Source organism: Talpa occidentalis, unplaced genomic scaffold (assembly GCF_014898055.3).
Source record: "Talpa occidentalis isolate TD23 unplaced genomic scaffold, MPIMG_talOcc4v2.1 talOcc4.3, whole genome shotgun sequence".
NCBI lineage: Eukaryota > Metazoa > Chordata > Mammalia > Eulipotyphla > Talpidae > Talpa > Talpa occidentalis.
In genome coordinates this window covers 21,560,668-21,580,650 of record NW_023603184.1, presented here as the reverse complement: position 1 = coordinate 21,580,650, position 19,983 = coordinate 21,560,668, and the positions used below count along the sequence as shown (strand labels likewise).

General features: G+C 37.3%; 2 protein-coding genes across 2 annotated transcripts; both read right to left on the bottom strand.

Annotated features, from left to right (window-relative positions):
- Window positions 1-437: 437 nt before the first annotated feature.
- Window positions 438-8,853, bottom strand: SVIP (small VCP interacting protein). The gene is made up of 4 exons (XM_037522566.2): window positions 8,700-8,853; window positions 6,796-6,846; window positions 6,156-6,269; window positions 438-3,050 (listed from the first exon to the last, which is right to left on the bottom strand). Exons 1-4 carry the CDS (start codon window positions 8,751-8,753, stop codon window positions 3,036-3,038), a joined length of 234 nt encoding a protein of 77 aa, XP_037378463.1. The 5' UTR covers window positions 8,754-8,853; the 3' UTR covers window positions 438-3,035.
- Window positions 8,854-12,781: 3,928 nt separating this feature from the next.
- Window positions 12,782-19,104, bottom strand: CCDC179 (coiled-coil domain containing 179). The gene is made up of 4 exons (XM_054699334.1): window positions 18,968-19,104; window positions 18,085-18,129; window positions 16,576-16,680; window positions 12,782-13,322 (listed from the first exon to the last, which is right to left on the bottom strand). Exons 1-4 carry the CDS (start codon window positions 19,016-19,018, stop codon window positions 13,095-13,097), a joined length of 429 nt encoding a protein of 142 aa, XP_054555309.1. The 5' UTR covers window positions 19,019-19,104; the 3' UTR covers window positions 12,782-13,094.
- Between the last annotated feature and the right edge of the window lie 879 nt (window positions 19,105-19,983).

Genomic DNA, 19,983 nt, shown 5'->3' with positions numbered 1-19,983 from the left:
GAGACAATATTTGCAAGGTGAAGCCTACCTATAAGAGGAAGAACAGGGTAAAACCATGTCATAAAGAAATAGAAGTGTTTGAGTTGGGACACAAACTTCTTTGTGTTAACCCAAAACTTCTTCAATGTTTACTCCCTAAACAAATGCCTTGTGTCAGTAGCCTTCAAGAAAAATCACAGAAAATGGCCACAGCACCACATCTGAATCAACAGAAAGCACAGATAGCAGCACATGGGTATTTGAGATGTTTGCCTGCAGAAAATGTTAAAAGAATACAACTTTAATCTCCACACAGATATGCATGCATATTTACATGCCTTTCTGCCAGCTATTTATGCAACTGGTAAGTTACTTCTAAGAGTGTAGCAGAATTCTTATGAATGAAAATCATTTAAATGATTGAAGGGAAAAAGGAAAATAATTCTTGGGTACAAAGGATGACAGCTGGAATCTTTATTACAGTATTAGTTCTGAAAGAAAAATATGACACAAATAATATCATTTCTCCTTTAGAATATATGAAAAGAAACAGGCGTACCTAAAAATTTAGAGATTGTATGACCATATCAAAGTGTCTCCAGTTCTCTTCTCATTAGTTCCAAAGTGATGAAACTATTGCTGAAATTTGCCCAGCAACTAGCCCAAATCTAGATAAGTTTAATAAAGATGGCCAAAGCCAAATTTTATATAAGAAAAATGTATATTTATATCCTCATAAGGCAGTACAGAATTTTTAACAAAACATGTATGGGAAAACTATTAATTACAAAATAATACAATTAGTGGAACAGTAGTATCACAGAGATGTTTAAAAAAAACATGCTACATGTCAGCACAGGGGCTGTGTAACAGTACACAACATTTTGTTATCAGCCATATTGTTTGATTAGATTTAAGAAGCAACGATTTAAGCATTTTACATCTTAACATGATAGTTACATCTATGCATTTTACTATTTGTTATAGTTTAGTAGTATGGTTGAGTGATGTAGTAAGCATTATATTTTCCTTTTTAAATGATGAATTATGCCAAATTGGTTCCAAGTTAATGTTTTCACCAGGAACTGATCATTTTATGAGGGGTGTATGTGTACGTGTGCGTACATTTTTTCCCCCTACTCACTTACTAGTTTCCTATTAGACACTTTCTCTCTCTCTCTTTCCTTCCCCTTCCTGACACATTTATGTATCACCCTTTAGCACATGCAACCCTTGGGGTTTTGAGGAAACTGATCACACCCATGGAGGCAGGCTATGGTTGGCTGGATTCTCATATTCCCATACACAGAAAGCAATACACCCGCATATTATTTATTATTCACAGCTCAACAGTAAATAAGCATGGTATTTGGATATAAACTGCTACTAGAAATAGGGCATTATTCCTTGATGTAAACCTTTTGTTTAAATTAACCTAAGCTGTAATTCTTGAACATGTAATACAGGTAAGATTATCCTTTCTATTTTACAACAATAGGAAGGGATTGCACACTTCACGGATTATATGCTCTGGTTCCCATCCATCCAGCAATTAGTGTATCCAATTTCCTTTCTGTCTTGAAAAATTTAATTACGTTCATAAGGTAAGTTTTTTCCTTCTAAAACACAACTCAGTGGTTTCACTATCTTTATGAAAATACCAATAATCCTGTAAAGGCTGAAGAAAATTAAGATTATGTGTCCTGCCTGATATTCCTACAATATTTCATGCTATAATAGAAAAAGTGATTTTTACAATGAGGAGTCAAGAGACCTACATTATCGTTTGAACTCTTAAAATTAACATATACAATATAGTGCAATGTAGCATATCTTGTGGGAGGGATGGATGCAACATTGGCTCAGTTTCCTTTCTGTAAATCAAATAAATTGGTCTATTTAATTTACAGTTCCTATTGGCACTTAGTATCTGCAAACTTTAATTTAGACTTCAGATTACAGTCTCACCATTCAAAAGAATTAGCAATCAGTAATAAATAATGACAAGATAAAGCAATTCTTCTCTTTTAGTTAACTACATATTAAAAGGAAAAACTCAGAAAATACAAATGCTACCAAAAATTCATATTACTAGTAAACAAAAATATAAAGTTTATGCCTAAGCATCATATGGAATTACCTCATAATATTTTTGTTTAAAGTAGACCTTTTTGAATATAGTACTACATGCTTTTCTTCCGTACTTCTTATTTGCAGTGGCAATTTCATATCTGCATAAATCTGCTCACTCTTCAGTAAATAAAAAAAATTAAAACAGCTGTAAAATTTGGACAATACATCGTCATTCATAATCCATCCAGATTCCTAGATTAGTTCATTTAATTACTTCAAAGATCTTTCTGGTCTGATACTGTACAATAGAACATCACTGCCCTCTGATGGTAACATGAACATATAATTTAAATTCAGGAAAACAAAAACAAAAACTTATTCTAATGTAAAACACACCATGTTAATTTTATAAGCTGCAGAAATGGAAAATAAATTAGAAGAAATTAAACATTTTCTACAAATATTGATTACTAAGTTATAAAAATTCATAATGTTCCTCCACGTAAGCCCTTCAAGTGATTTTTTAAATGTTTTCCCTGATGATCAGTTTAAAGGCACCAAGTCCATAAGTTTAAGCAAAAGTCCTTCACATGTAATGCAATAAACATATAAGGCTAAACTACACAATTATAAATATCTAGATTATTTTACAAAGGGACAACGCAATTGAAAATTTTAATATTTGAGATGTATGCAGAAGTTTTACAGGCAATGCTTTACGTTGATGTTTTAGCTATCAAAAAATGGAAAATCATCCACTATCTGCAGAAGAGTAAGTATAGGAAAATAAATATTCACTGAAATATCTGGTGTTTTTCTAAGTTTGAAAATCAAAAGCATTCTGAAAAAGCACTGCAGTTATGGATACTAATAATAGAAAGTCTGAATCTTCATTTATTCAAAAACAAGATATTAAACTGAGGATGTCCACTTGATTGCAGATATTAGTTGTTGGCAGTAGACTCTTCCACTCATCTTGTACTTTATGAAACCGTCCACTAGAAAAGATAAAAATATATAGAGAAAAGTAAACTTAATTGAAAGTTATGTTACAGCATGTTAGCGAACTAACACAGAAATATGGGATACACAAATGTAAAATTATTTTAGATAAAATCAGAAATGGTAAAATTTTACATTATCATCAAAAGTCTGAAATGAGATATATGATGGTTTAAAATTGTCAAGAAGTAAAACAAAATATCTGGGCCAATTAGTGGATAGCTGGATGCCAAATATCTAATAATCAATAAAGCAAAACCAAAACAAAATACCACAAAACAAAAACAACAATGAAATTACAAAACAGAAATTTAAAAATTACTACTTGAGGTAGGGAGCTGAGACACAGTCGAAATTATTAAATAATACTATGGCAGTCTTTCTCTTGCATAACTTGAGAAAATTCCATTTGTTGTTCTGTTTAATTGAGTCTATTAAATGTACAAAATATGTTTTGAGAGAACCTCTGGGACCAGACCAGAGAATTACTAGTGGTATTTTCCAAGTGCATCCCAGTAATATTACTGGATATTAAAATCTGTGTTTAAAATGTTTTGAAAATTAAAGGTCAATCAAAGTAAGTATGCTTTTTTTTAATTTCAGAACTTCTTTGAGAAGCCAATGCTGTGTCTTAGTTTCAAAGAAAGGGATACAGTGTACAATACGGTAGTCAAGTTTTGTTTGTTTTTTTTTACCATGGAACTCTATTTTACATGATATATCTTTTAAGACTAGACTCAAAATCTCTAGAATAGTGATTCTCAATGTGGCTAAACATTAGATTACCTAGGGGGGCATAAAGATATTCTGATGGCTAAGTTTCTCTTTTAGACATTGTGACTGATAAGAGGTAGGACACATGGTTGAGTGTTTTTTAAAAACTCTTCATGAAAATCGTAAAGCACAAACAAGGTTGAGAGCCACTGCATTAGAGCACTGTACTATGCCAGATCCTGCACTAATGTTAATTTGCATCCTGAAGCCATTATCACTTTGATTTCTTTTTTCAATCACCAGAGACAGAGTGGGGAGCAGAATGGGCAGATTGACTGAAATACACTGCTGAGGAGAGCAGCAGGGGCGACAGGAGAGGTCTGCTGAACCATGTGGGTCAGCTCCCTGGCCAGGATTGAACTCCCGCCTCAGTGGCTGGTGATAGCTTGATAGCACTGAGACGAACCCATGTGCCACCAGGGAGGCCCCACCTTGACTTCTTAAGATAAGGCTCCCTTTCCAGAAGACACTAAGCATTGCCAATGCCAATTATGCTGAGAGGAGGCAGTGTTAGTCAGGAGGTGAATACATGGAGGACATTAAGGCAGGCAAGATATTCTTCCTCATACTAAGGAGTAAGATAAGGAAGAATCTAGTTTAAACCAGAGGACATTTCAGGCCAGCCTATGGAAAAGGCCTGATAGTGACCCTTAGAAAATACCAGATCAAAGGGTTTGAGGATTAATTTTCAGTGCTTGTATTTTCCTTTCTGTTACTGCTGAGCCTTCAAATAATACGAACTTCAATGTATGCTCACAATGAGCTACACAGGTGGTCAAGGGAAAAGGAATGAGGAACATGTCCCTCAAGCCAGGGTGTGGTGGTAGAAATAACAAGGAATATTCCAAGGGAAAATGACACAGTGAGCAATAGCAGTGGTTTCTGAGAATCGACCCACTCTTCTTGAGAAAATCCTTCTTGATGGCTTTGAGGGTCATTTTTATTAAAGGAGCCAGACAGGTTTCATATATCTAGGACAATATACAAAGGAAAAAAAGTACTAAATTATACATTGGGAATGCTTTTCATTTTGAGGACTTCTTCGAGGACCAGAACAAAAAAGGCCCAAATTATTTTTAAATTATCAGATTCAGGGCATGAAAGCTTCAGATTTAATTAAGAAAGCCCCTTTCTTTCTTAGTTTTTAAAAGCTGGTGTGTATTCTATGAGTACATGCAAAATTTTAAGTACCTTCTTAATTCTTACTATATATAAAATGTCCTTTTCTTATAATGGTATATTTCACTTTGACAAGTCACTCAGTACCTCCATTTCTTAGCCAATGAAATGGTGGATGTCAGCATTACTTCCAGTCCTATAATTTAAATTTCACAAATTGTTTATTTTTTGAGAATCCCATATGAAATAAACCTGGTGACAGAGATCTTCATTTCAATGGAATATTGAAAGTATGTATTTACACTGCTGATAAATATTTGACCTTGTGTTTCCCAAATGTCTTACTTCACACTAGATCTATTGTATTCTAATATGGGCATAGATAAAAACACATAAGCACATCAGTTACAACTACTACCTTAATATTGAAACCAAATAATTTGTTATTAAAAGTTAATGATAAAAAGTTTTCTTTAAACTTTATTTGCTAAATGAAATTAGATGAAATAATACACAATAGTAAAATTGACACAGATAAATCTTATCTCCGTGTGATATTCAAGAAACAAATCACCTCTGCTTGGGATGCCCTAAGTTGCTGCTCCATAAGTTAGGGGTATATGTACATATATGTATTTACGTCTAGTTTTAACAGCAAAAAACCAAACTGAATGGAGATGATAGTAATCAACTAAAAGAAAAAAAATAACTGCTCATAAATAATTGACTAGTTACATATAAATGACTGAAAATCACAAGATAATCCTTTTCACAAATACATTTACTTCAATCACCAATCGATAAAAAGTTATAAAAAAAACCATACAGTATAATTCAATTTAACAAGATTGATATATAAATGGAGCTCAGAAATAATATTTGCCAAATAACACTGCTGGGGTGTTTACTTTCTTCTTTATTACTTCCCACATTGCTTGAGTTTTCTACACATTTAAGGCTAGTATTAAGCATTAAGACACAGTTAAGTACAATAGAAAAAAATCTATTTTTTTTTTTGTGGGGCAACGAAAGCAAATTTATTCCAATGAATTGTTAAAATAGAGATTTCTCCCAAACTACATTATTCATGCTTTCATAATAATTTAAAAATTTCTGATAAACTATTTCAAGAGGAAATTATTGAATGGATTGCTGCTTAATTTTTTTAATTGCAGGTAAATTAAACCATAAGTAAATTTTATACATACTCTAAGTCCACCTTCTGATGGGGGTCCAGATGCAGCCATTTGCCTTTCTAATTTTTCCTTTTTCTTTCTCTTTCCTTCAACAGATTGAACATCCAAAATGCCCCGGGATGCAGCCTTTAAGAAATTTGTCAACAGGTATAGAAAAGAAACAAAAATCAACATTCATTGTCCCATTGTTGTTTTGGCTTTTTAGGTTTTTCAGTGCAGGTGTGAGGGGGAGTTGATCTGTTTTTGGTAACAATGAATTAGACTGTATTTACAACAACTCTATACAAAACATAAACTATACTATAATGTCTTCACTGGGTTTTTTGTAACCACATAAAATATCTCCCTAAACTTATTTCAGCCGCCAGTGTATTATAAGACATTGTCAATTTTATCTCAAGGAAGGCTATTTATTAAAGGGGCATGTAACCTTAATAAGACATCTGTATGACAATTTTCATATATTAAATGATATAACTACTTTCATGTAACTTATAGAAACTAATAACTTTAAAAATATTGTATTTAAATCTACATTTGCATTAGAGAATACTACTAGTAATAATCATCTATCAAGAAAAAAATTTAAAAAAAGAAAAAAGAAATACAGGCTTCATTCTCTAGGTAGGTAGAATTTTATTTTTACTCTCACCTCCTTCTGTCTTCTCTCTGCAGCCTCTGCAAGTTTTGCTCTTTTCTCTTCCTAGGAAAAAATGTTTAAAAGTATGCTTTAAAATAAAACCACATTTTCATGTATAATTTATATGCTTAGGTCTTTTAAGTAATATAACAGTTTATAAAACTATTAGAACTGGACCAGAATGTCCCACTAAGAATAGCACTATTTACAATATTTGTAAAATACTTAACTTTCTCAACTTCATTCTTTCAATTAATTTACTTCAAATGAGCATACACTAAAAAATGTGTATATATATATATATATTCCCTATATGCATACACACATAAAACATGCGAAGGTTGGCTGATTAAATAATCTATGGTCTGGTTCTGTCAGTTAAAAAGGAAGTAGGCTGGTATTTTCAGAGAAGTTTCACGAAGGAAGTGGGTGGCTATCATTGTGCAGGGCAGAAAGTACTAGAGTAAATTCATGAGTAGTACTTTTCGCTGTTGGGAAATAGGATATATCATTTTGCAATACCATATATTAATTACAAGGTCTTTAAATATATAAAATAGTATGTAGCATTCTTTTGGAGCTGTATTAATAATTTCCAACTATATGGAACTTACTTTGCAATAAGGGCACACACTTAAATATACTCAAGTAAATGCATATATCAGATACTAGTAAATGTTCTGGGGAAATATATAGACTTTGGTGGATATGATATGGAAGGAGGAGTGGGTGGAATTGCTGGGAATCTGTTTTTTGCTCAAGAAAAGCCTCAGTAATAAAGTGGCATTCAAGCAGTGAACTTTGTGGTTATCTGAGGGAAGAAAACATATTGCAATAGCTTTGTGATGGGGGAAGGGATTAACAAATGCTGGAATTTTATCAATCACAGAGAAAAATTAACCCTTAAAAGCAACAGTAATAAGAAAGACAAGAACTTGCCCCTATCAATTTGTAGCTCATTTTCACTACCTATAATCAAATGGCAGAAGAGTTAACATACTCCCTAAATAACTCCTTTCGATCAAGGAATTTTTTAATATAGAAGAGAGGTTGTTCTGCTATTAATTCCCTGTAAGGACTATTAATAGAAAGATGCTGTTAAAGATGAAAAGCTACAAAAAGTATAAAAGTATAGTACCACAAATCCCCTAAATTTGAATTTCAGATAAACAATAACAACTTGTAGTATGTCCCACATATTGCACAAGACAAACCGACTTGTAAAATGTATTTCTTGTTTATCTATTCAAATTTAACTGGGCACCCTGCATTTTTAATTGCTAAATACGACATTACACGACGTATACTCTGTGCTCCAAAAATTATTCTATTTATTTAAGGTAGACCTTAAGCAAAAGAAAGATAAAAGCTAAAGCGAAATCATTGACTGATGCAATATTCAGTAAAAGGCCGGAGTAGGAGACTTGACTGAGCACCTTCTTTAAACAGTTCGTACAGACACAGGGAGCTGCGCATCTCCTAGAATATAAACAATTCAGGTCGCCGAGAAAGAGGAATTTCTTTTTGGCATACTAATGCCACCTGCCACTTCGCCAAGAATGGCCCATACACCGCCCCGTCTTCACACGCCTGCGTCCTACGAGCTCCCCATTTTGCGCAATTCAGCCAAAGGGAAAAAGACTCAGAATCGTCTTTGGACAATTTTCGGTCAAGAAAGTGGGGAGACCGACGAAGAGGCGGCGAGCCAGGTCCCCCTCTTGGGACCCCAAGGTCCCTCGGGGCGCGTCCACCTCTCCAGGCCCGCGGAGGCCCCGCCGGCGGGCTCTGCGGCCCCGCGCCCACCCGCTGCTCCTGCGCCCCGGCTCCTGGCCTCGCACCCGCGGGGAACAGGTGCGCGCAGCGCGGACCTGGCGGGCCTGGCGGACCCGGACGCGCGTCGACACGGCCCTACTCACCAGGTTTGGCGACGGGGGCGCGGACTCCCCGGGACAAGGAAAACACATCCCCATCGCGACGGCGGCTGGGGGTGGGGGCCGCTGAGAGACCCGCCCAGATCGGGCCGCGCGGGCTGCGCTGTCACACCCGGTCCCAGGTCTTTGGCGCTCGCCCCGCCCTCACACCGGTCCGGAGACCTAGCCCCGCCCTCGCCACGCCCCGTCCCGCCCCTATGGCAACGCCCCGTCCCGCCCCGGCTCCTCCCCCTGCTGCAACGTCCCGTTCCACCCCCTTCTCGCGACTCCGCCCCGCCTCGCCGGACTTCGGTCCCCGCAGGGCGAGCCCACCTCCTGCGCCCGGAGGTCGTGGCGCGCGGCCCCGCCCTGCAGGCAGAGCGCCCGGCGGGGGAGTGCCCAGGCCTTGGTGCTGGGAAATGCCTACCGAGGGTAGAATGCAGGGAGAGATGGAAAAGTTTGTGACCATGGTCCCCTGTGTTCTTTGTGGCCGCTTGTCTGAGTGACATGACTCTGGATAGTTTATGCTACCTCTTGTGAGATGGGGCTCTGACCGCCTAGAAATTAAAGCCCAAATTGCAGGTGGACTTTAGCACCCTTGACTGCCTTCTAAGTGACTCTCAGCACTGCTACCGATTTAGAAGGCAGCACACGAAATCCGTCACTGTGTTAGACTCATTTTGTTGTTTTTTAAAGATTTATTTTTGCATGCAAGAGCTGGGGTACAGGCCAGAGATGGGGTGTGGGTGTGCGAGAGGATTCACCAGAGACAGAGTGGGGAATAGAATAGGCAGACCCACCGAAGTGCACTGCTGAGGGGCGCAGGCAGCGAGACAGGAGAGGTCTGCTGTGCCATGTGGGTAGCTTCCTGGCCGGCTGGGATAGAACTCATGCTGCAGAGGCCACAGATGGCTTCACAGTATGGTGCTTAACCCCTTGTGCCACCAGGGGTTAAGACTCATTTTGTGTTAGACTCATTTTGAATGAGGCAGTAGTTAAGATTGCAATTTGTTTCTGGTGTTAGGGAGCCACTTATTTCTCCAAGAATAATGATAAAGTTTGAGCTGTTCTAGAAATATTTTGAATGCATCTCAAATTTTAATAGACATAAGAAAAACCTGTGCATCTAGTGAAAATGTAGATGCTGATTTAGTAAGTCTAGGGTGGACCGGAAAATTCATTACTAGTTTTGTAGTAACAGTGAAGTTGCTGGTTTCTTTGCCGCATCGCTTTTTTTCCTTGCGTTGCATTATTCTTCCTTGCTTGTTAGAAAATCTTCAAATGTTACAAAAAAGTATGTTGTTATAGTTAATTCCTCAGAAACCACAATTTATAGTTTGAGCTATCAATATGTTCTTCTAGGCTAATTTCTCATAGATGTCATCTTTGCACAAACTGTCATGCTTACATGCATGTAATTCAGGATATAGAATACATCCATCATCCCAAATTTCTTATTCTCATTCTACACAACCCTTTATGCCAGACCTGACCCAAAAAATCTCTCCTTGAGCAATCTCTTCTGTGGCTCCTTTGAACTCTATTCTTTTTTTTTTTTTTTAAGATTTATTGATTTATGAATACAAGAGCTGGGGTATAGACCAGAGATGTGGGGGGTGAGAGGATTCACCAGAGACAGAGTGGGGAACAGAACAGACTGACGAAGTACACTGCTGAGGGGAGCAGCAGGCGAGACAGGAGAGGTCTGCTGCGCCATGTGGGTTGCTCCCTGGCTGGCCAGGGATAGAACTAGTGCTGCAGAGGCTGCGGACTGCTTCATAGTACAGTGCTTAACCCCCTGTGCCACCAGGGAGGCCCCTGAACTCTCTTCTTGGCGAGGTCCTGACTTTTGGATTTCCTTGTTCCACTTAGCAGTGCCCACCTTCAGCAGACTCTTACTAAATCAATTGAACAGTTCCCTCTACCCTGAATAACTGATAAACCTCCATATTGGATGAGTTTCCTCATTCTCCATCATCCCACAGATGATGTCTGATCCCCTGGCCTGCATTCACCAAGAAAGCCCTTAGGTCAGTTTAGCTAGATTTCACCTTTCCCCTGATATTGTTACAGAGAGGACTTGTTACAGAGTATAATTTCCATAACAGGGGAGGTTCCATGTCCCCTATCTCACCTAAGGAAGGGTTAACCTGAATTGCAAGGAGATTTGCAGAAGACACACAGAGTTGAGTCTTGTAGACACACTTGGGAAGAGACATGGGTGAAGATTCATGGATAGACTGACAATAGCACATGTCACCTGGATTTGTATTTTGATTTTGCTCCTTTTATCTCAGCTTTGCCTGGCCTCTTATACCCCTTTCCTATGGTTCCCTGCCAGTAGGTTCCTTGGACTTGTTGAAGTTTTCAGACCTCAGTGGCCCAACTTTGAGCCAACCCTTTCTGGGCATTTACCCAGGAGAGTATGGGAAACTTTGGATGTTTATTGGAAACAACTATCCTCTCTTTTGTCAGGGAAGAACTGGGGTGTAGGCCTGAGACTCTGGGGTGAAAGAACTCAACAGAGACAATGAAGAAGAGAAAAGGCAGGCTTGTTGAAATACACTGCTAAGAGAAGCAGCAGGCGAGACAGGAGAAGTCTGCAGTGCAGAGAGAGAGGGTCCGAAGACTCCATACTCCAGGCATCATTGACTGGTTAGTGTGACTTGTCTTGGGTGTGTCTTGACTCATTATCCAGGTCAGCTTGCTGGGTCATCAGCTTAATGGCCCACTTTGCATCACAGTCCCGTCCACTCTCTTTATGCATGTAAGCCTCCAAACTTGCTTGCTGGGCAAGGAGTGGGGGCTTAGTTTTGTTTTTGTTTTTGTTTTTTTTTTTTGTGGGACCCTCACAGGCGGCCAGGGAACGAACTGGCGCTGCAGAGGCTGCGGGCAGCCTCTCAGCCCAGCGCTCAACTGCTGCGCCACCAGGGGAGGCCCGGGGGCTTAGTTTTTAAATTTAGAAATAATACCTGACATGTTCTCTGCACACTAATCCTGTTAGGCTTCTTTCACAAGAAGAATATGCTGTGTCTTTAAGCAGCAGAGGGCAGAGCCCATTTAGAGTGTGTAAGTTTGGGGGTCTCGGGATACCCCTCAGTCTGCATGCTATCAGTATTTCCTCTCAAATTTTCATCTGGTAAAATGCTGCTTCTTGATTTTTAAAATTCCCACTTTTCCTTGTTATATTCAATGTTGTGTCCGCTCTTTCCCCTCTGCTACAAAATCCCATTGTAGTAATTCCCCATGAATAAAATCTTCCTTAATATTTTAGCATGTAAGAAATTTTTTCTTCTCCTCCTCCCCCCAGTGTAATTGGGATATAATTGACAAATGAATTCATAAGATATTTTAAAGTGTACAAGGAGATATTTGATATGTGTATACATTGTGAAAAGATTTTCCCCGTCAAGTTAGCACCCTATTATATTTACCTTTTTTAGTTAAAAAAAAATTAAGTTTCACTATTTCAGCAAGTTTCAGTGACACAATACAGTGTTCTCAAGTAGACTCTCCATGTTATCAATCTGATTCTTAGACCTCATTCATCTTACATCTGAAAGTTTGTACTATTAACCAAACTCTCCCAATTTTCCCTACTATTATGGTATCATTACTAAATTTAAAAATTAAGCCCCCATTCCTTACCCAGCTGGCAGGTTTGGGAAGCTTAATAGATAAAGTGGATGGCAGTGGGTGGGACTGTCTTGGGAACTGGGGCATTAAGCTGATGATCCCTTATGCTACTTCAGGTCATTCGTTAGGATACACTCAAGATTAGTCACTCTAACCAATCATTGATGCCCGGATTATAAATACAGCCTCGGGACCCTAATCCCAACAGAGCAGATCTCTCCTGTCTTGCTTTCCTGCTGCTTCTCTTAGCAGTATATTGATTTTCAATAAATCCACCTGTTGTGGTCTCTGTCTCTGGTGAATTCTTTCACCCAAATTCATCTGACCTACACCTGATTTTTCCCTCACAACACCTAATCCTGTGCCCCCGGAAACCTTTATACTCTCCATTTAGAAAATAATCAAGTGAAATAATCACTGCTGTGAAGTAATTCGAAGAGAAGTTTATTAGAGAGATTTAGAGTAAGCTGACATCATAACCCTGGGGAGGCTGTTTTCATATTCCACTGAGCGCAGGTCCCTGTGAGAGGTTTGCTTTTATTTGTATACCTTTTATTAGGGTGCACTGCATGCACAGAAAGAACATGATTCTGTAACAGTGATGGCAGATAAGTCTGGTTACATTCTTGGCTAGCAATAAAAGAGGAATGATACATATAATATTAAAAAATTTCTTACTCTGCAGAGTCAGACTTATCTGTGAGGACAGCACAGAACTGAGGGTTATAAAACACCACCCTAGAGGGTGCTTCAAAGCCCTGAGGACTAGGCTGTGCAGCTAATCTTTTGTTTCCTTCTCCCTGCCCTCCCCCAATTCCCTCCCAGATACACAGAGGGCTGGACTTGATATTCAGGTTCCTCCAGGCAATTTGGCCACATGACTTCTTCACAGCAAACATTTCTGGCACCTCCAGGTTTCTGTAGCAGCCTGCAGTGTTCCCAGAGCTGAGGCTCTTCTGACAGTGTATTCTTTAGTCCATCTTGTGATAATTCCTTTGCATGTTAGAAAATATTTATGCAGTCAAGCAAGTATTTTATAGAGACAGATATGACTATCATTTCATACATAAAAGTAAAATTATTTCAGTATTCAAATTTTACCTTAATGAAAATTTTAACTACACTGTAGCTTCTTTACACTAGCAACATATAGGCTTTAATTGTATTAAAATTGTCTCCTGGGACTATTTAAAGATATTAAACATTTTGTTTAAACGCAGTCATTATAACTACAGAGCAGAAGAAATCTATTTTCCCTTGTTATTAAAGCTGTATTCTAAATTTCTAAATTGCAAAAATTTAAATGAGTATACTTTGAGTTTTCAAAGTCCCGTACATAGTATTTTTTGAAAAGTAGCAACTCCCAAATTTACCACCAAAAAGAAAGCGGTAGTGAGATACGGTATTTAATAAAATTCTAGAGCCTTTGAGTTGGATGTAAATGGTTGCACTTGTTTATTTTGTTGAAATGGCAGCATATTGCCTTTATGTTTCAAATGAAATCAAGAAATGTCATGATACTCCACTTGGCTGTTAGGTGTCCTCTTTTTTGACCTGGTACTTGATTTCTTTTGAACAGACTTCAGTTTTATGACCACTAGAAGAGATTTAAAAAAAAAAAAAAACAAGGAAAAATTGATTCAACTAAAATTTATATGAGTCTCATAGGGAGAAGATTTTCTTATACAAAAAGAATTATATAGAGACTTAGAAATTTTATTGGAAATTAAACTAAGGTTACATCCTGATAGACTCCAGATATGAAAGGCACTATTATCAAAGAAATCACATAGGGTGTAATTTTTTTTCTTCTATGAGTCAGGCAATACGTATTAAAAGCAGGAAGAATTTGTGGAAGCCAACAATAAGTTTGGAAAAGTTCAAAGTCATTTTGTTATAGAGTAGCCATCATTTCCCCCTAACAATTTCTCAAATAATGGATATGAGAAGAGATGTTAAAAATAGGGATTTTCTTTTCCAATTTGTACAAGCTGTGATTGAGAAAGCATATAATATTGTAGGGAGAGTGTTTTAAGCCTTGAAATGACTTGGACATTTTCACTGAAAGATTATATATCAATATTGTTAGGAATTTAACCTAAAATAATATTTTAGAATAATTTAAATATCCATGAATATAAGTAATTAATAATATAATTAAGAGAGCTTGACGACATTGCAATCAAAATTGTTCAAACGAAAAAGCCAACGAAAAATTGAAAAAAAATATAAAATAGAATATTTAAGAGCTGAGGGGCAGCTGAAATGTGCAAAACTTTTTTTTTTTTGGTAAATGATTAATAACTTTCCTAAACAAAAATCATCAGACCTTAATTAATAACAATATACTGGTACTGGTTCATTTATAACTAATGTATTACACCAATGCAAGATATTAGTAACAGGGGAAATTCTTGGGGAGGAAAAGGAGTTAATAACATTTTTTCTAATTTCTTAATTTCTGTTCAATTTTTCTGTAAACCTAAAACTGCTCTAAAATATAAAGTCTTTCACTTTAAATAAAAAGGGGGCATAAGAATAATTTTGCAAGTGATGAATTGGTTGTGGTAGCTTAATGGGTGTACCAGAGTCAAAACATTTTAAAAATGTATACTTCAAATATGTTCAGATTATTGTCTGTCAACCATACTTTGATGACGCTAATAAAACAAAACACACACAGAAGAAGAGAAAGAGACAAAGAGGAAGCTCTTTTGATCAAAAAACTGGTTCAGTAAATGCATGCTTTTTGACCTTTCTCCTATACTTATTTTTCTTGGAGCGTGGATGCAATGTCTACTGATGTCTAAGCCTCTTTAGAACCATGAGAATAAAAGTAATGGGAAAAGTTTAAAGAAACCTGGGGTTTCTTTGACAATTTTTAGGATCACTGTATCAATCCTAGATTGGCTAGGTCAGAAATTTTTGTCTTGAGTAAATATATATTTTATATAAACCACTTGCAGCTGAATTTTTCTTATAAGGAGCTAAATCACTTAGCAATTCCTAAGTGATATAGCTTTTCATTAGTTGTACTGATAACATTTTATTTCAAAAAATAAATAAAAAATACTTAATTATTAGAAGCATAACTTTCCCCAAACCTTTCTGTGATAAAATATAATCCTGATATTGGAGACTGCTCAAATGAGGATAAGACTCACTACTAAGTTGAAAGAGGAATGGATTAAGATAATGGAGATTTTTACCCTTAAGGAAAGCCTGACTAGGAAGGAAGGAAATAATTGTCCTCAAATATCTGGAGGACTTTTAAAATCTACTGAAAGTCTCATTACATTTATGTCTGGCTACAAGAAAGAATTAATAATACATGCAAAAGGCTCATAAAGACAATATGATGTGTTATGTGGAGGAACTTAGGGCCCAACAATTCCACTCCTAGGTATCTACAAGAAGAATTAAAGACACTAATGTGAAGGAATGATATACACTCCTGTGTTGACAATAGCACTATCCATAATAGCCAAGCTATGGAAAGAAACTAATGACAGATGAGTGGATTAAAAACATGTGATTGTTTGTAATGCAAAACATTAGTCATTCTGGATAGAATGGAATACACAATGAAATACTACTCAACTACAAAAGAAGATGAAATCTTGCCATCTGTAATAGCATGGATGAAACCAGAGAGAATAATGCTAAGCAAAATAAGTTAGAAGGAGAAAGACAATATTGGATTATTTTACTCATATGTAGAATCTAAGCAAACAAAACAAAGGAATGGGCAAAACAAACCCTAGAGAAGGGTGAGGGATTGGGAATAAAAGTAGGAGTAGGAACAACGGACTGTGGTGAAGGATTATTGGTGTTTTGTAGTGGGAGTGGTACTGTAATATTCCTATTCCCCTAAGTCATATACAGTGTTCATATACCTCAATGAAAAGTAATACAATTAAAACAAACTAATTAAATACAATTTTCTAAAAAGACATAAATAAATAACTTTGGTCGGATAAAATATGGTCAGATAAAAACTGGAATCCAGAATGACTTGCTTTCAAAGATTAAGCTCTTTTCATCAAAATATATCATATCTAGGGGGATAATTGCAAAGGGGGTCTAAAAAATAGATGAGGATTTGATTACAAGAGTTTAAAGTAACTTCTAAGATTGCAATTATACATTTCTCAAAGGAAGAGGAAAAACAAAATTTACAGTACTATATAAATTATAAATGTTTCACATAAGGATCTGCTCATTTCATTGAAGTCTCTATACTTACTAGGATTCCTGGCTCTGGAATGGGAGCAGGACTTGAATACTTTTTGCTGAATTTCCTCTTCTCCTTCCTTAGGTTTTGCATATTTTCAATACGCTTATTTGTGGACTTTTGGAAAATTAAAAGGAAAGGATTAAACCACAGTTTTTACAGCACAGAAAAGTAACTTATTTTTGGTCTGTATCAATAGAAAAAAGCTAAATATGATCAATGTATATGGCTTACATAGATATACAGAAATAAGAAAAAAAATCTTTTTTCAAATGTGTGGCTCATAGATAAAGAAAGCACATTAGAGCATCAGCAGAGTTTTCCAATGACACCACTTATCTCTTGATTGCTGCTTTACCAACTGTGTACATTTAGACAGATCCAAGACTCATGGATCTATGTATTTACTTTTATATTAAAGGTGATGTTCATTTAAAATCTCAAAGAGTGGGGCCTCCCTGGTGGCGCAAAGGGTTAAGCACAGCACTGTGAAGCTACCTGTAGCCCCTGCAGCACAGGGAGGTGACCCACATGGCACAGCAGACCTCTCCTGTCTTGCCTACCGCTCCCCTCAGCAGTGTATTTCAGTAGATATGCCTGTTCTGCTCCCCACTCTGTCTCTGGTGAATCCTCTCACCTCCCCACTCCAAAACTCTGGCCTATATCCCAGCTTTTGTATGCATAAATAAATACATCTTTAAAAAAATAAAAATAGATGTACCATATGATCCAGCAATCACACTCTTGGGCATATATCCACAGAATATAAAACCAATATTCACAGCAGCATTATTTACAATAGTTATGACCTGGAAGCAGCCTAAATCTCTTTCAATGGATGCATGGGTCAAAAATGATGTGGTATATACATATACCATGGAATATTCCATAGCCAGAAGAAAGGATGAAATGCATTCATTTTTAACAAAATGGAGGGAATTAAAAAAAATTACATGCGGCAAAGCAGGTCAGAATGGTAAGCACAAATAGTGGGTATTTACATAAAAGATAATTTGACAATGTAAAACACTTTCAAAAACTATGGTATATCAACAAATACCCTGAAGGCTCTAAGGTTAAGAGGGAGAGGGAGGGTGAGGGGACAGAAGGGATGGTGGTAGAAGGAAAACACAACAAAGTGTTTCATGAACAAAAATCTAAATAAAACTCTAAAATTTGAGAAAACAATAATTATCTCTGACCAAGATGCAGGGAGATAGAATAAGGAAATAGACTCTAGATGAGTTCAGAATGTTTTCCTAAGTTGGAGTTATATTTTATTACTCTGCTTTACATATTATATATGCTACCTATATTCTTATGTATATATCAAATGTTACAGTAAAAATGAGAATATGGCATTTAGGTCAAGACTCGTTCTAATAGTAGCACAAGATTCCTGTGTCCCAAGAAAGATAACACAGAATATCTCTCAAATAAAAATTCTGTCTCATTAGAGACCACCACCCATAAAAAAATAAGTCCCATTCTTGAGAGAACCAGAATTTATTTAAACATTACCTGCCCTCTCATGGTCGCTGCAGAAGGATGCCATTTTGAGATTTCCTACATAATATGGAAAAGTGTTAAAAAAAACAAAAAAAATTACAGTAGGAATCTATTATTATGCTACCTTTTTTTAATGTAATGTTAGTATATTATCTTAAACACAAGAGGCAGAATCAGAATATCAAGGTAAAAATCAGGATGCAGGATTGACAATATTGTGGGGGAAAAAAATAGTTATCAACCACATTACTGGGAACACGTAGAATACTGAGCTTTATTCTGGAAGGAAAGAGTGTAAAATAAATAAATAAATAATAACAATAATAGTGTAAAACATGTTTCTGCTGGCATCATGACTTCAAAGGTGCTATACTGCTCTTTGATTTTGGAACTTGTCTTTAACTTCTGAAACCTGGGAAAGGTGACTGAGTTTTCTGCCAGTTACAACACCAACAGCTAGTATGGTTTTCTGAGGCATAGGATGTTTAGCTGTTAGTTTACGGGATTCCCACTTCTTTCCCCAAACTTTGAATGTTACCTTAAATATCTCCCTCTCCCCTCACTTTGATCCAAAAGACTCAAAAACAATCTCCTGCCATCTGAATATTGAGTTTGGCCTGCATCCATCTCAGTAACCCCCACCTTACTTTCAGGGCAAGTCACTAAGAACAGATCGGTCAACAAACATGATTGAACAAGCCTGCCCTCTAGAAGGAGCATTGTGGGATTTTCCTCTACCTGGGTAGGTCCTGCATTCCAGGATTTAATCTGTCTACTCTGATTTCTCAACTCCTGGCACCAAACTGCTCTTGAAAATGCCCGAGGGTGTTGTCCCTGATACCTAGAGCCCAGGGGCAGGACGGCGTAGGAGGGGCAAAGCCTCTTGGACACTCACGGGGTTGACCTGGGTAGCATCATCAGTGGCACGAGTGCAACGCAGGCACATGCTGCTGAGTCTCAGAGCCAGGGGTGCCCACTACTACCTGAGTTTACAGTAATTGCGGAGAACTTCACCTTCACCCCACCCCCCGCAAGCCCCACCCCATCCTATCCCATCACAATTCTCTTTATCTTCGTCGCATGGGCCCCGCCCCTTCACTTCATAGTCGTCCAATCCCCATGCAGGGAAAGTGAGGTTTCCAGCTGTGTGAAGAGCATCTGGAATTGAGTAACCACAATTCCCCATCATTTCAGCTCTCTTGATCCACCACAACATACCAATTTTCTGTCATTTATAAACATCCTCTAAACATTTTTGCTCCATGGAACCTTGTTCACATCTTAAAATAGGAATCTCAGTTACGTGGATCCTCATGTCGTCAGGGTTGGTCACGCCACTGTTCTGCTACAACTTCCAGTTGTATCCATTCAACTATCTGCCTTCTGTTGGTGATAATTGGAATGAAGGGTGAAGAAAAGAAAACCCTGAAGATTGCTACAAATTCATGATCTCCAACTCAAACTGGGTTCTCCAACAATATATAACACTTCTTTTATGTTGTGCTAACTCGTTCTTTTTTGTATCCTGCAGCATTTCCTTTAAACTAACTCCTCTCAGTTAAAAATCCTTGAGCCCACCATCTTCCAGTCACTTTCAGTAGGACAACTCTTGTGTCACACACTAATAATGGCTAACACATCTAGAGCTTATGTTCAGCGCTGTTAAGTGATTTTTTTTTATATATTAACTCATCAAGTCCTTGCAAAAATCTAAGAGGTTAAGTGCGTGATTACCCACTGGGAAGCAAGGCATTGGTATGTTGAATAACTTGCCCAAGGCAAATGATTAGAGGTTGAGTTGGGAATTAAGTCTATCTTCAGAGCCTGTGCTTTTAATTGATGTACTATGCCAACAATTTCTTTTAAAAGTCCTGACTGGAGTTACATCAATTCCTTGCCACCTATAAGTCC

Coding starts and splice junctions, on each gene's coding strand:
- SVIP (XM_037522566.2), bottom strand. CDS start 8,753: ATGGGGATGTGTTTTCCTTGTCCCGGGGAGTCCGCGCCCCCGTCGCCA. Junction 6,847..8,699: donor CGCCCCCGTCGCCAAACCTG/GTGAGTAGGGCC, acceptor ATTTTTTCCTAG/GAAGAGAAAAGAGCAAAACT. Junction 6,270..6,795: donor CAGAGAGAAGACAGAAGGAG/GTGAGAGTAAAA, acceptor AATTTCTTAAAG/GCTGCATCCCGGGGCATTTT.
- CCDC179 (XM_054699334.1), bottom strand. CDS start 19,018: ATGTGCCTGCGTTGCACTCGTGCCACTGATGATGCTACCCAGGTCAAC. Junction 18,130..18,967: donor ATGCTACCCAGGTCAACCCC/GTGAGTGTCCAA, acceptor CATATTATGTAG/GAAATCTCAAAATGGCATCC. Junction 16,681..18,084: donor CAGCGACCATGAGAGGGCAG/GTAATGTTTAAA, acceptor ATTTTCCAAAAG/TCCACAAATAAGCGTATTGA.